The sequence below is a fragment of the Gambusia affinis genome, linkage group LG01 (assembly GCF_019740435.1).
Source record: "Gambusia affinis linkage group LG01, SWU_Gaff_1.0, whole genome shotgun sequence".
Classification (NCBI taxonomy): Eukaryota; Metazoa; Chordata; class Actinopteri; order Cyprinodontiformes; family Poeciliidae; genus Gambusia; species Gambusia affinis.
In genome coordinates, this window is record NC_057868.1 from 38252097 (window position 1) to 38267500 (window position 15404).

Consider the following 15404-nt stretch of genomic DNA (forward strand, 5'->3'; position numbering starts at 1 on the left):
AAACTTATATCCTAATATAAGATGTGAATATCCTAATTTGCTATATTAGGATATTCATTTATCACCTTGACCTGTTTGGTTTACTTTAACGCACTGTACCAACAATTAATGTTTTAAAAGACGTCAACCAGTCTTGACTATGATGTCAGTTCGACAATCATGTTCAATTAATTAGAATGAGGCTCATTTTTATATTAAAAGTACCTTTTGAAAATTGAAGCTAGTAAACTTTTCAATACGGCTACATTAATGTATGAAAACAGTTGTTATTTGGGTCTATGAATCTTTTTTTCTCATTTCTGTCTGGCTTGTCTGCCTAGTGAACATTTTGTGCTGCGCGTATAGCTTGTACATGTGGCTGCAGCAAACGTGCACACACACTCACACAGACACCAAAGTGCAATGAAACATAAACAAGACCATCTTATTATGTTGCTGTCTACAGGATGTGGCAAAGGTAAAACCAACCAAGCAGAGAATAGTTGTAACAGAGATAAGAACGAGAAAAGGTCCAAAGTACACAACAAGTAGTACACAACACACTGCACATTATGTGTGTGGTTTCAACAAGCACGAGTCTTTGTAGGACATTTTGGCCAAGCAGGTATATCTACTGTGGTGAATATGTTTTGACTTAGTGATAAAGTTCCTGAATTAAATTGACTTTTCAATAATATTCTGATTTATTGAACAGGTTTGTAACTTAAGCTTTACTTTTAGACAAAAATAATTTTTGACCCGGTGAATGTTAAATTTATTGATTTATTTGAGCAAGACTGCACAAAAATGGCAAAGCAAACAGGAGAGAACAGTTTTATATTTGCACTTTAGAGAGGGTTTGGTGGGGGCTAGTTAAAATATGCTTACATGCAGTACCAGCCTACTGGGCAGGTTTATTTAGGAACATGAAGTTATATATTCACTTGCATTCACCCTACAGCTGAATGACGGTTGCATGACAAGGGCAGACATTTTATTGCCTGTAGTTTGGATAAGAATTGAAAGAAACAGAAACTACCAAGGCTGAAGGTGAGAATCAGTTTTATCAACCTATCAGATTTTATCTTACTGCAGATAATATTGCATTTCATCATTTCAAAGATAAATGTAACATTTAATAAGACACTGATTCATTTTCTTTACTGGCATGCTACTTGTGCTCAAAAGCAACACAATCCACATTTTGGTTAGTCAAATGCTCTTTAATCAATTGCCTACAGATTGAGTTATAGCCCTCGAGTAAGAAGTGGTTGTTTGATGCATTCTGCAGGAAATGTGCAGTGTGAACTGCACATTTCACACTGCACATTGTGTGTGTGGTTTTCAACAAGCACGAGTCTTTGTAGGACATTTTGGCCAAGCAGGTATATCTACTGTGGTTTACCCAAACAGAACTTTGTCTCGTTTTGTAGCTTTGCAGCTGTTCAGATAACCAGCTTGAAATCTGTCTGCATTATTTAACTGACTATGTACTTATGTATAAAAATTGATTTTATGCTGCTAAGCTCCTTGAGATGGTGCTGTGAGTGGACACAATATAAACAAATAAATGATTTTTATATAATTTGCCTGTGTTTCCGACATGTTGGTCCATATGATTTAAAATTGAGTACATCCTAAAAACTTTATGTAAAACACACAATCATAACTATTCAAGCTGAAAATAAATAAAAAAAACGCATTTAAAACATGGAAAGTTGGTCTAATGTTTCCAGAAGCCTGAAGTGAGTGAGTGTCACTCGTAGCTCTTATTATTCTATATATTGACTCAAACACCACATTAAGATGTACATTGACTGAATTGAAATCAAAATTTAAACATCTAAAGCACTAAATTAGAAAAAGAAACTAAATTTATGGTATTTTCTGCTAATCAGATTTGGAGTAATGTAAATTTCCATATAAGTGGAGTTTATAAGACAAACATTTAAGTATAATTCTGGACAACAAACTTAGCTGGAGACCTCAAAATAATTGCAAAAATCTATTGGAATATTGTTAAAAATATCTAAAACCTCTCCTTGGGCTGGAACCTTATCATGGTGGAAGGGTTTGAGTGCCCCAAAGATCCTAGGAGCTATGCTGTCTGGGGCTTCATGCCCCTGGTAAGGTCATCCAAGGCAGGCAGGTCCTAGGTGAGGGACCAGACAAAGCGGAGCCCAAAGACACCAATGAACAGCAACTTTGGACTTCATGTTCCCTCGCCCGGACGCGGGTCACTGGGGCCCAACTCTGGAGCCAGGCCTGAGAGTTCCTTCTCTGGGTCAGGGGGGGTGTCACGAATGAGGGAAGAAGGGAGCGGGAGACTGACAGGCGGATTGATGCAGCGTCTGCCATCAAGCGCGCGCTGTACTGGTCTGTCGTGGTAGAGAGAAAGCTGGGCCAAAAAGCGAAGCCTTCGATTTACCAGTCGATCTACATTCCCACCCTCATCTATGACCCAAAGCTCATGACAGAAAGAATGAGATCACGGTTAAAAGCGGCCAAAATGGGTTTTCTCTGTAGTCTCCGTGTCTGGGCTCTCCCTTAGAGATAGAATGAGAAGCTCAGTCATCCGGGAGGGACTCAGAGTAGAGCCGCTGCTCCTTCACATCGAGAGGAGCCAGTTGAGGTGGCTCGGGCATCTGGTCAGGATGCCTCCTCGACGCCTTCCTGGTGAGGTGTTCCGGGCACATCCCACCAGGAGGAGGCCCCAGGGAAGACCCAGGACACGCTGGAGGAACTATGTCTCTCAGCTGGCCTGGGAATGCCTTGGGATTCCCACAGAGGAGCTGGAACAAGTGGCTGGGGAGAGGGAAGTCTGGGCCTCCCTTCTGAAGCTGCTACCCCCATGACCCGACCCTGGATGAGCGGAAAAAGATGGATGGATGGATGGATGGATGGATGGATGGATGGATGGATGGATGGATGGATGGATGGATGGATGGATGGATGGATGGATATTTAAAAATTTCGGCTTGTTAATAATGTGTTTCAGTTATTTGTGTGAAACTGTGGAATGTATTAAATGATGATCTCAAATTATGTGCTTTAGTGCACTTTAACTGTTATTGTAAAGATATGTATGCAAGGTGAGTATGTGTACAGATGTGTGTACATGCATATTTAAATAGAAATCAGTGTACGTATTTGTGCTTGCATGCATGTATATGGACAGTTGCTGCCAAGTCTATGACTAAGTTACACTCTAGCCTATTCCTTTACTGGAAATTTATTGGTTTGCAAAATAGCATTTCATTTTAATTTATTTTCTTTTGTTTTCATTTTTTGTAATGTAAATTTACCAAAATTAAGTTAATCTGAATCTGACATTATGCGTCTGTTTTACAGAAATGAGTCCAGTTCTGGTGATCCTACTCTTGTCTGCATCGCTGCTGTCTACTGGTGACGGTGGAAAAGTGTTGGTTTTCCCAGTGGATGGGAGTCACTGGCTGAACATGAAAATCCTTTTGGAGGCGTTACATTCTCGGGGACATGAGATAACGGTGTTCCGCTCCTCAACCAGCTGGTACATTTCTGAATTTTCCCCCATTTACACGTCCATTACGGTTACCCAGGAGCAGCCAGAAAGTATCGAGAGCCAAGAAGTCATGACGTCCTTCCTGCAGAGGTCTCTGGAAATCCGTCGAAATGAAGGAACATTATGGGCTTTCTTTCAGTTTTACAGGAATGTGTTTAATTTTTTTCAAGGTGCAGGAAAGAAGGGTGTCGCAAAGATGATCACCAGCATCTTTGAGAATGGGACTCTGCTAAGGCAGCTAAATGAAACTGGATATGATATTTTACTGACAGACCCCAGGTACCCAGGAGGCGTGCTGCTGGCACACTATCTCAAGCTTCCTTTGGTGTTGAATGTACGCTGGATTCCTGGTGGAGAGGGTCACTTTGCTATCGCTCCTTCTCCACTGTCCTACATTCCTGCTGTGTTCTCCCATTTCTCTGACAAAATGCACTTTTTACAAAGACTCAACAATATTATCTTCCAGGGCATGTTGGTCTACTTGTACTACTATATTTCTGCTCCAAATTACCAGGCTATATGTGATAAATATTTTGGAGATGACGTGAATATCTTGTCTCTGATACAGGCTGCGGATCTCTGGTTAATGCGAGTTGATTTTACCTTTGAGTTTCCTCGCCCCACCATGCCCAACGTCATCTACATTGGAGGCTTCCAAGGAAAACCATCCAAGCCTTTGTCATCGGATTTAGAGGAGTTTGTGCAGAGCTCTGGTGAACATGGAGTAATTGTGATGACTCTTGGCACTCTGCTGAGTGACCTTGGACCTGAGGTGTCAGAAACCTTCGCAGCAGCATTTGCCAGCCTCCCTCAGAAGGTTTTGTGGAGACATATTGGTAAACAACCAGCTGCTTTAGGGAACAACACTATGCTGGTTGAATGGTTGCCTCAAAACGACATCCTTGGCCATCCTAAAACCAAAGTTTTCATTACACATGGAGGCACCAATGGCATCTACGAGGCCATCTACCATGAGGTACCAGTTCTAGGCATTCCACTTATCTTTGACCAGTATGACAACATCATCCGTCTGAAGGCACGAGGTGTGGCTGAGATAGTCGATGTGACCAAAATGACTGTTGACTCTCTGAAAAGTTCTCTGAAGTCCATTTTAGACCCAGAAAATCCCTACAAGCAGAATATGGTCAAACTATCACAGCTTCATCATGATAAACCAATGAAACCCATTGACAGTGCTGTGTTCTGGATCGAGTATGTCATGAGGCATCGGGTCTATAAGATGCCCTACCTGGATGTGATGGCATTCTGTTTAGCAATTGTGTTACTTTTCATTTTGTTGATCTGGGTTTCCTGTAGAATCTGCTTTAGCAGTTTGATAAGAAACAGAAAGTCTAAGATTGAATAGGGGGAGTGATGATACATTTTGTTAAAGGTAATCAAGAGCAGGAATTTACAAAGTGTCACCATTTAAATTTTCTTGAGATCACTGTTTTAAACCATACAATATGTCCTCTAAATAATATGGTGAAAAACGTTTTTAACTCAATAAATACCACAGCATATACCTGATGAGACCATTTTGATACTGCAGTAAAAAACATTTTGAAACTACTATTACTACTAGTAATTACTACTGATCGGAAGATCAGCAATTTTTTTTGGTGCGATGGAAACATTGAATTGGATACATAACCCATTATCCGGGTCTGTCTGCTGTCAACCAAAAGCAGAAAAACATGAGCAAAGACAGCACCAACACCACTGCATATCACATTTAATATTATTATTATTATAGCAAAATACTAAAAAATGAAAAAGGGATCGACTAGTTCATTGATCGCCATTAGATGTTTTCAGTTTGTTGATTATCTCCAGCCTATAAACTCAGATTTGACAATAAGGAAAATAAGACCTCAGACAGCAATAAATCATGTCTAATTATTTCTAATATATTATACTGTAAACTGTGTGTGTGATAGAGAAATGAGTCCTACTAGTTGAGCAAGTAACACAAGAAGGAACTTAGATGAGCACATTTGGCTTTGTTTATATGGGAAATTCCTTCAACCCACCACTAGAGGGCAGGGTTACACTTTTATTTTAAAATAACAAATTGCCTTGCCAAGTTATATATATATGTGTGTGTGTGTGTTTGTATGAGGATGCAGAAAGGGCAATGAGACGTTGACTGTTATCTTCCAGAACTCTCAGGAGTTCTGCTAAATGCCGCTTCTCCTCCCAAACGAGGAGAAGCGGCATTTAGCATCTATGCACCAAAAATCTGGAACAAACTTCCAGAAAACTGTAAAACAGCTGAAACACTGACTTCCTTTAAATCTCAACTAAAAACCCACTTGTTTAGAGTTGTATTTGAAACGTAATAAATTGCAAATTTATTGATGTTGTGTTTTTATTGTTGATTCTATGTTGCATTGTATTTTGTGTTTGATTTGATGTAAAGCACTTTGAAATGCCTTGCTGCTGAAATGTGCTATACAAATAAGGTTTGATTGATTGATTGATTAGATTACAACAATCAGACTGTCTGGATTTCCATTGAAAATAAAGCCTACACAGTCTTTAGAGTTAAAACATTAACTATAAAGACTCTAAAGAATTAAAATATATTTTTTTAAAACTGCAGCTTGGAAGATGAAATATCAAGGTGCAATGCTACTCGACACACTATTGGCTGGTATTTGCAAAGCAACCAATCCAGAAGTGCCATTATTTTCTTTGACATTGGCTGTACCCTCTACAGTTGAAATAAGTGACACTGTGGATCTCCACTGTGTGTGTTAATGCATATTGAGATGTATTTGTTATTTCAATTATTAAAGGGTACTGCATTTTTGTACTTTTCAATCTTTCATTTACAGCAAACAGAGGAGGTTGGGAAATATGTTTAGTTAATACAGAATCTAAACTATGAATGATTGAGCCCCATAGTTAAAGTGTGATGCTTCTCTTAGCATTCTCAATAAAGTGGCATCGACCTGATCTAAATTTTGCGTGGTTCCCTTTCAATAAAGTAATAGAAAAATGTAACTTTAGGCTCTATTTTCTTATGCAATAGTTAATCACTTGGTGATGTAAAGGAATGTAAATGTCATCTTCAGGATAAGAAAGCAGTTTCTGTTTTCCAGGAAAAGCCATAATTTGATGTAGCTTCCCAGAAACAGGCAGAGAAGCAGAGAGGCTGACTCTGCCTCACATTAATACAATCAGACTGCGTGGATATCCACTGAACAGGAAGCCTACACAGTCTACATTGTTTAGACTGTTCCTTTTGACCATCAGCAAGGTCAAAAGGAAAAGGCGTGTTGCTTTTGACAACATGGTAAGTGCCTTACAAAAGTCTTCCCATCACTTAACATTTTGTGACATGGTAGCCACCAACTTCAATGTATATTTTTTGGGTCCCTGTGCTTTAAAATCCAAAGAGTTACTCATGCTTACCAACATGGACAACCAACATCTAGTTTTATCAGAACAAAAATCAAGTGAAGCTCCTAGTAATTTATAAATTATGGACTACTTATTCTTTTGAACACAGGGAACCAATATGTGGTTTTATACTTTTACCTTTTTGTCTATTTTTTGTTTTGTTTTGTTTGCATTTCCTTCTAATTCATGCAAAGCACTTTGCACTGCATGTTGCTGTTCAACAAGGCAATTGAACAGTAACCTCCTGTGCCGGCCTACTGGGCAGAGTCAAGAGACTGTTATCTCTCTACAGGAGATCTTTTTAAGTAATCTTAAAAAGATTACTTTTTAATCTTCCTGCACACAGAGCAGGTTGGGAAATACGTGTAGTTAATACAGAATTGAAACTATGAATGATTGAGCCCGATAGTTAAAGTGTGATGCTTCTCTAAACATCCTCTAGAAGTTACATCAACCTGACCTAAATACAAACTGTGTGGTTTCCATTCAGTATAATAATAGGAAATTTTAACTTTAGGGGTTTTTTTCTTATGCAATAGTTAATCACTAGGTGATGTAAAGGAATGTAAATGTCATCTTCAGGATAAGAAATCAGAGTTTTTGGTTTCCAGGGAAAACCAAAATTTGATGTAGCTTCCCAGCAGCAGGCAGAGCTGTGGGGAAGATTGCTTGTGACATTTTAAAACAAGCTTCCAAAGAACTCAAATACAATGGATCACATTCTCATTGCTCATTTAACAGAAAATTCCAAAACATCCAGCAGGTCTGAGCAGTTTCTGGTGCTGATTCATCAGCAGATACAATAAATCTATAAAGTTACTGTATGACCGTAAGATTTTATTCTCACATCTCTATGACATTATTCTCATATTGTTATGACATTATTCTAATATTATATTGACCTTATTCTCATACGAATTTATTTTTGTGGCATTCTTGTAATTTTAGGATTTTATTCTTGCAATATTGTGATTTTATTTGCATGTTAGTTTTTGTTGTGCAACTATTCTAATAATTTTTACTTGTTTTATAATTGATAACTGTCTGAGGTTTTTTTATGTTTATATAATGTAAAACATTTTGAACTGCCTTGTTGCTGATATTGAAGTTATTGTGATAATGTGAAATCACAATAACTTCAAGTTCAAATACAAAACATTTGAACTTGATTATTCACAGTATAGATTCAACTCTGTCGTTAACCCTGGAGACAGTCAGTTTCACTTTAGGTCAGAGAAGAAACATTCATCTTTTTACTTCCTACATTGGATTCTGACAACACCATGCAACTTCAAGGGATGTAACATGCATAATACTGATTTGAATAAAATAAAACGTATTTTAAAATAAAATAAAACTTATATCCTAATATAAGATGTGAATATCCTAATTTTCTATATTAGGATATTTATTTATCACCTTGACCTGTTTGGTTTACTTTAACGCAACTATACCAACAATTAATGTTTTAAAAGACGTCAACCAGTCTTGACTATGATGTCAGTTCGACAATCATGTTCAATTAATTAGAATGAGGCTCATTTTTATATTAAAAGTAACTTTTGAAAATTGAAGCTAGTAAACTTTTCAATACGACTATATTAATGTATGAAAACAGTTGTTAAAGTCTAATTTAATATTCAAATTGTGAATAAGTTTTCATTAATTGTAAGTGGAAATATCCTCATAATTAATAAGAATAAAGGCTGCCAGACATCCATCTAGTATGTTTTGACTTAGTGATAAAGTTCCTGAATTAAATTGACTTTTCAATAATATTCTGATTTATTGAACAGGTTTGTAACTTAAGCTTTACTTTTAGACAAAAATAATTTTTGACCCGGTGAATGTTAAATTTATTGATTTATTTGAGCAAGACTGCACAAAAATGGAAAAGCAAACAGGAGAGAACAGTTTTATATTTGCACTTTAGAGAGGATTTGGTGGGGGCTAGTTAAAGTATGGTTATATGCAGTACCAGCCTACTGGGCAGGTTTATTTAGGAACATGAAGTTATATATTCACTTGCATTCACCCTACAGCTGAATGACGGTTGCATGACAAGGGCAGACATTTTATTGCCTGTAGTTTGGATAAGAATTGAAAGAAACAGAAACTACCAAGGCTGAAGGTGAGAATCAGTTTTAACAACCTATCAGATTTTATCTTACTGCAGATAATATTGCATTTCATCATTTCAAAGATAAATGTTGTAACATTTAATAAGAGACTGATTCATTTTTTTTTACTGGCATGCTGTACTTTCCCCTCAGAATTGTACTCATTTCAGTATGAAGGAGCGGAGGCCGCTGCCTACACGTTTTCTTTCACTTCGTAAAACCAATCACGCATGTGGTTATGTATGTCCTGCATTATCAAACTTGAAAGCAAACTTTCCAACTTGATGATGCACGATTTGTTTTTATCTGCATCTGTATTTGGGTCTGTGAATCTTTTTTTCTCATTTCTGTCTGGCTTGTCTGCCTAGTTAACATTTTGTGCTGTGCATATAGCTTGTACATGTGGCTGCGGCAAACGTGCACACACACTCACACAGACACCAAAGTGCAATGAAACATAAACAAGACCATCTTATTATGTTGCTGTCTACAGGATGTGGCAAAGGTAAAACCAACCAAGCAGAGAATAGTTGTAACAGAGATAAGAACGAGAAAAGGTCCAAAGTACACAACAAGTAGTAACTGGTGATTGCAATCGTTCATATTCAGCAGCGAGATATGTTGATTTAATTGGAGGAGTTGTCTGGACTGCTGAAAAATCTGCTAAAATAATTTAAACATGTAAATCACTTTGAGTTGCCTTGTTGCTGACACAAACAAAATAGACTTGCCTTAAAGTAGCAAAGCAGTTGAATCCATCAAACCAAATTACTTCTATTTTTTTCCCTGAAATGTTGTTATAATTAGGCTTACACCTTCACAACCGATTTCACCTTTGTCTTCTCAATTTTTTCTCAGTATTGTCAAGATGTTTTCTAGGAAAAGTGGGGTTAATTTTTGAATAAATAATGAATAAACTTTAAGGGGTTTGAAGCAAAACATATTTTCAAACACAAAAGATCAAGTATAAAACTAAATAACTTGGGGAATAAAAAGAAATTGCATAGAAGCTTGTGAAAGGTAAATTTTACACCACCAATTTTTTTAAACTATTATTTTATTTGCAAAGTGGCATAAATACTGAAAACAATTAACATACTTCTCTTCGTTCCAATCAAAAGCAACACAATCCACATTTTGGTTAGTCAAATGCTCTTTAATCAATTGCCTACAGATTGAGTTATAGCCCTTGAGTAAGAAGTGGGTGTTTGATGCATTCTGCAGGAAATGTGCAGTGTGAACTGCACATTTCACACTGTTTTCAACAAGCACAAGTCTTTGTAGGACATTTTGGCCAAGCAGGTATATCTACTGTGGTTTACCCAAACAGAACTTTGTCTCGTTTTGTAGCTTTGCAGCTGTTCAGATAACCAGCTTGAAATCTGTCTGCATTATTTAACTGACTATGTACTTATGTATAAAAATTGATTTTATGCTGCTAAGCTCCTTGAGATGGTGCTGTGAGTGGGCACAATATAAATAAATTTTTATATAACTTGCCTGTGTTTCCTTGTTAATATTTCAATATAATAAAAAGTAAAGTAAAATATAAATGTGTTTAAGTTATTGGTGTGAAACTGTGGAATGAATTAAATGATGATCTAAAATTATGTGCTTTAGTGCGCTTTAACTGTTATTGTAAAGATATGTATGGAAGGTGAGTACAGATGTGTATACGTGCATATTTAAATAAAAATCAGTGTATGGGTACTTGCATGCATGTATATGGACAGTTGCTGCTAAGTCTATGAATAAGGTACACTCTAGCCTGTTCCTTTACTGGTAATTTATTGGTTTGCAAAATAGCATGTTATTTTAATTTATTTTATTTTATTTTATTTTTTGTAATGTTGTAAATTTACCAAAATTAAGTTAATCTGAATCTGACATTATGCGTCTGTTTTACAGAAATGAGTCCAGTTCTGGTGATCCTACTCTTGTCTGCATCGCTGCTGTCTACTGGTGACGGTGGAAAAGTGTTGGTTTTCCCAGTGGATGGGAGTCACTGGCTGAACATGAAAATCCTTTTGGAGGCGTTACATTCTCGGGGACATGAGATAACGGTGTTCCGCTCCTCAACCAGCTGGTACATTTCTGAATTTTCCCCCCTTTACACGTCCATTACGGTTAACCAGGAGCAGCCAGAAAATAACGAAAGCAAAGAAGTCATGGCGTCCTTCCTGCAGAGGTCTCTGGAAATCCGTCGAAATGAAGGAACATTATGGGCTTTCTTTCAGTTTTATAGGAATGTGTTTAATTTTTTTCAAGGTGCAGGAAAGAAGGGAGTAGCAAAGATGATCACCAGCATCTTTGAGAATGGGACTCTGCTAAGGCAGCTAAATGAAACTGGATATGATATTTTACTGACAGACCCCAGGTACCCAGGAGGCGTGCTGCTGGCACACTATCTCAAGCTTCCTTTGGTGTTGAATGTACGCTGGATTCCTGGTGGAGAGGGTCACTTTGCTATCGCTCCTTCTCCACTGTCCTACATTCCTGCTGTGTTCTCCCATTTCTCTGACAAAATGCACTTTTTACAAAGACTCAACAATATTATCTTCCAGGGCATGTTGGTCTACTTGTACTCCTATATTTCTGCTCCAAAATACCAGGCTATATGTGATAAATATTTTGGAGATCACGTGAATACCTTGTCTCTGATACAGGCTGCAGATCTCTGGTTAATGCGGGTTGATTTTACCTTTGAGTTTCCTCGCCCCACCATGCCCAACGTCATCTACATTGGAGGCTTTCAAGGAAAACCATCCAAGCCTTTGTCATCGGATTTAGAGGAGTTTGTGCAGAGCTCTGGTGAACATGGAGTAATTGTGATGACTCTTGGCACTCTGCTGAGTGACCTTGGACCTGAGGTGTCAGAAACCTTCACAGCAGCATTTGCCAGCCTCCCTCAGAAGGTTTTGTGGAGACATATTGGTAAACAACCAGCTGCTTTAGGGAACAACACTATGCTGGTTGAATGGTTGCCTCAAAACGACGTCCTTGGCCATCCTAAAACCAAAGTTTTCATTACACATGGAGGCACCAATGGCATCTACGAGGCCATCTACCACGGCGTACCAGTTCTAGGCATTCCACTTATCTTTGACCAGTACGACAACATCATCCGTCTGAAGGCACGACGTGTGGCTGAGATAGTCGACGTGACCAAAATGACTGTTGACTCTCTGAAAAGTTCTCTGGAGTCCATTTTGGACCCAGAAAATCCCTACAAGCAGAATATGGTCAAACTATCACAGCTTCATCATGATAAACCAATGAAACCCATTGACAGTGCTGTGTTCTGGATCGAGTATGTCATGAGGCATCGGGGTGCGCCACACTTGCGCTCCGAGTCCTATAAGATGCCCTGGTATTCCTACCACTGCCTGGATGTGATGGCATTCTGTTTAGCAATTGTGTTACTTTTCATTTTGTTGATCTGGGTTTCCTGTAGAATCTGCTTTAGCAGTTTGATAAGAAACAGGAAGTCTAAGGTTGAATAGAGGGAGTGATGATACATTTTGTTGTAGGTGATCAAGAGCAGGAATTTACAAAGTGTCACCATTTAAATTTTCTTGAGATCACTGTTTTAAACCACACAATATGTCCTCTAAATAATATGGTGAAAAACGTTTTTAACTCAATAAATACCACAGCATATACCTGATGAGACCATTTTGATACTGCAGTAAAAAACATTTACTATTACTACTAGTATTTACTACTGATCAGAAGATCAGCAATTTTTTTTGGTGCGATGGAAACATTGAATTGGATACATAACCCATTATCCGGGTCTGTCTGCTATGAACCAAAAGCAGAAAAATATGAGCAAAGACAGCACCAACACTACTGCATATCACATTTAATATTATTATTATTATAGCAAAATACTAAAAAATGAAAAAGGGATCGACTAGTTCATTGATCGCCATTAGATGTTTTCAGTTTGTTGATTATCTCCAGCCTATAAACTCAGATTTGACAATAAGGAAAATAAGACCTCAGACAGCAATAAATCATGTCTAATTATTTCTAATATTTCATACTGGAAACTGTGTGTGTGAGAGAGAAATGTGTCCTACTAGTTGAGCAAGTAACACAAGAAGGAACTTAGATGAGCACATTTGGCTTTGTTTATATGGGAAATTCCTTCAACCCACCACTAGAGGGCAGGTTACACTTTTATTTTAAAATAAGAAATGGCCTTGCCAAGTTTATATATATATGAATTTGTGTGTGTGTGTGTGTGTGTGTGTGTGTGTGTGTGTGTGTGTGTGTGTGTGTGTGTGTGCATGTTCTTGTATATGCGTCATACAGAGGACCTGTTATACCATGTTCACCCACAAATTGAGGTCATTGTGGAAAGTGAGCACCTTTTCCTAGTCTGTACTTTCAAGCAGTTCTACTGCTCTCTACCAGTTAGATTTAGAGGAATTTCTTTAAAATAACAAATTGCCTTGCCAAGTTATATATATGTGTGTGTGTGTGTGTGTGTGTGTATGAGGATGCAGAAAGGGCAATGAGACGTTGACTGTTATCTTAGATTACAACAATCAGACTGTCTGGATTTCCATTGAAAATAAAGCCTACACAGTCTTTAAAGTTAAAACATTAACTATAAAGACTCTAAAGAATTACAATATTTTTTTTTTAAACTGCAGCTTGGAAGCTGAAATATCAAGGTGCAATGCTACTCGACACACTATTGGCTGGTATTTGCAAAGCAACCAATCCAGAAGTGCCATTATTTTCTTTGACATTGGCTGTACCCTCTACAGCTGAAATAAGTGACACTGTGGATCTCCACTGTGTGTGTTAATGCATATTGAGATGTATTTGTTATTTGAATTATTAAAGGGGACTGCATTTTTGTACTTTTCAATCTTTCATTTACAGCAAACAGAGGAGGTTGGGAAATATGTTTAGTTAATACAGAATCTAAAGTATGAATGATTGAGCCCCATAGTTAAAGTGTGATGCTTCTCTTAGCATTCTCAATAAAGTGGCATCGACCTGATCTAAATTTTGTGTGGTTCCCATTCAATAAAGTAATAGAAAAATGTAACTTTAGGCTCTATTTTCTTATGCAATAGTTAATCACTTGGTGATGTAAAGGAATGTAAATGTCATCTTCAGGATAAGAAAGCAGTTTCTGTTTTCCAGGAAAAGCCATAATTTGATGTAGCTTCCCAGAAACAGGCAGAGAAGCAGAGAGGCTGACGCTGCTTCACATTAATACAATCAGACTGCGTGGATATCCACTGAACAGGAAGCCTACACAGTCTACATTGTTTAGACTGTTCCTTTTGACCATCAGCAAGGTCAAAAGGAAAAGCCGTGTTGCTTTTGACAACATGGCAAGTGCCTTACAAAAGTCTTCCCATCACTTAACATTTTGTGACATGGTAGCCACCAACTTCAATGTATATTTTTTGGGTCCCTGTGCTTTAGAGTCCAAAGAGTTACTCATGCTTACCAACATGGACAACCAACATCTAGTTTTATCAGAACAAAAATCAAGTGAAGCTCCTAGTAATTTATAAAGGATGGACTACTTATTCTTTTGAACACAGAGAACCAAGATGTGGTTTTATACTTTTACCTTTTTGTCTATTTTTTGTTTTGTTTGCATTTCCTTCTAATTCATGCAAAGCACTTTGCACTGCAAGTTGCTGTTCAACAAGGCAATTGAACAGTAACCTCCTGTGCCGGCCTATTGGGCAGAGTCAAGAGACTGTTATCTCTCTACAGGAGATCTTTTTAAGTAATCTTAAAAAGATTACTTTTTAATCTTCCTGCAAACAGAGCAGGTTGGGAAATACGTGTAGTTAATACAGAATCGAAACTATGAATGATTGAGCCCGATAGTTAAAATGTGATGCTTCTCTAAACATCCTCTAGAAGTTACATCAACCTGATCTAAATACAAACTGTGTGGTTTCCATTCAGTATAATAATAGGAAATTTTAACTTTAGGGTTTTTTTTCTTATGCAATAGTTAATCACTAGGTGATGTAAAGGAATGTAAATGTCATCTTCAGGATAAGAAATCAGAGTTTTTGTTTTCCAGGGAAAACCAAAATTTGATGTAGCTTCCCAGCAGCAGGCAGAGCTGTGGGGAAGATTGCTTGTGACATGTTAAAACAAGCTTTCAAAGAACTCAAATACAATGGATCACATTCTCATTGCTCATTTAACAGAAAATTCCAAAACATGCCAGCAGGTCTGAGCAGTTTCTGGTGCTGATTCATCAGCAGATACAATAAATCTATAAAGTTACTGTATGACCGTAAGATTTTATTCTCATATCTCTATGACATTATTCTCATATTGTTATGACATTATTCTCATAT

The 15404-nt window shown here is 37.5% G+C and overlaps 2 protein-coding genes across 3 annotated transcripts in view; one reads left to right on the forward strand and one right to left on the reverse strand.

The window, feature by feature from the left end:
• The window catches only part of LOC122835012 (6-phosphofructo-2-kinase/fructose-2,6-bisphosphatase-like), an 80708-nt gene that overhangs the window by 30368 nt on the left and 34936 nt on the right, over positions 1-15404 (reverse strand). The window lies entirely within an intron of this gene.
• Positions 666-12710, forward strand: LOC122835002 (UDP-glucuronosyltransferase 2A2-like). 2 transcript variants are annotated; one of them, XM_044123654.1, is made up of 3 exons: positions 666-1029; positions 3331-4744; positions 12371-12710. In XM_044123654.1, exons 2-3 carry the CDS (start codon positions 3333-3335, stop codon positions 12549-12551), a joined length of 1593 nt encoding a protein of 530 aa, XP_043979589.1. In that variant the 5' UTR covers positions 666-1029; positions 3331-3332; the 3' UTR covers positions 12552-12710. The 2 variants fall into 2 exon arrangements, with proteins under 2 accessions (XP_043979589.1, XP_043979600.1); XM_044123665.1 differs by lacking the exons at positions 666-1029; positions 3331-4744 and adding an exon at positions 8914-9059 and having other exon boundaries at positions 10957-12710.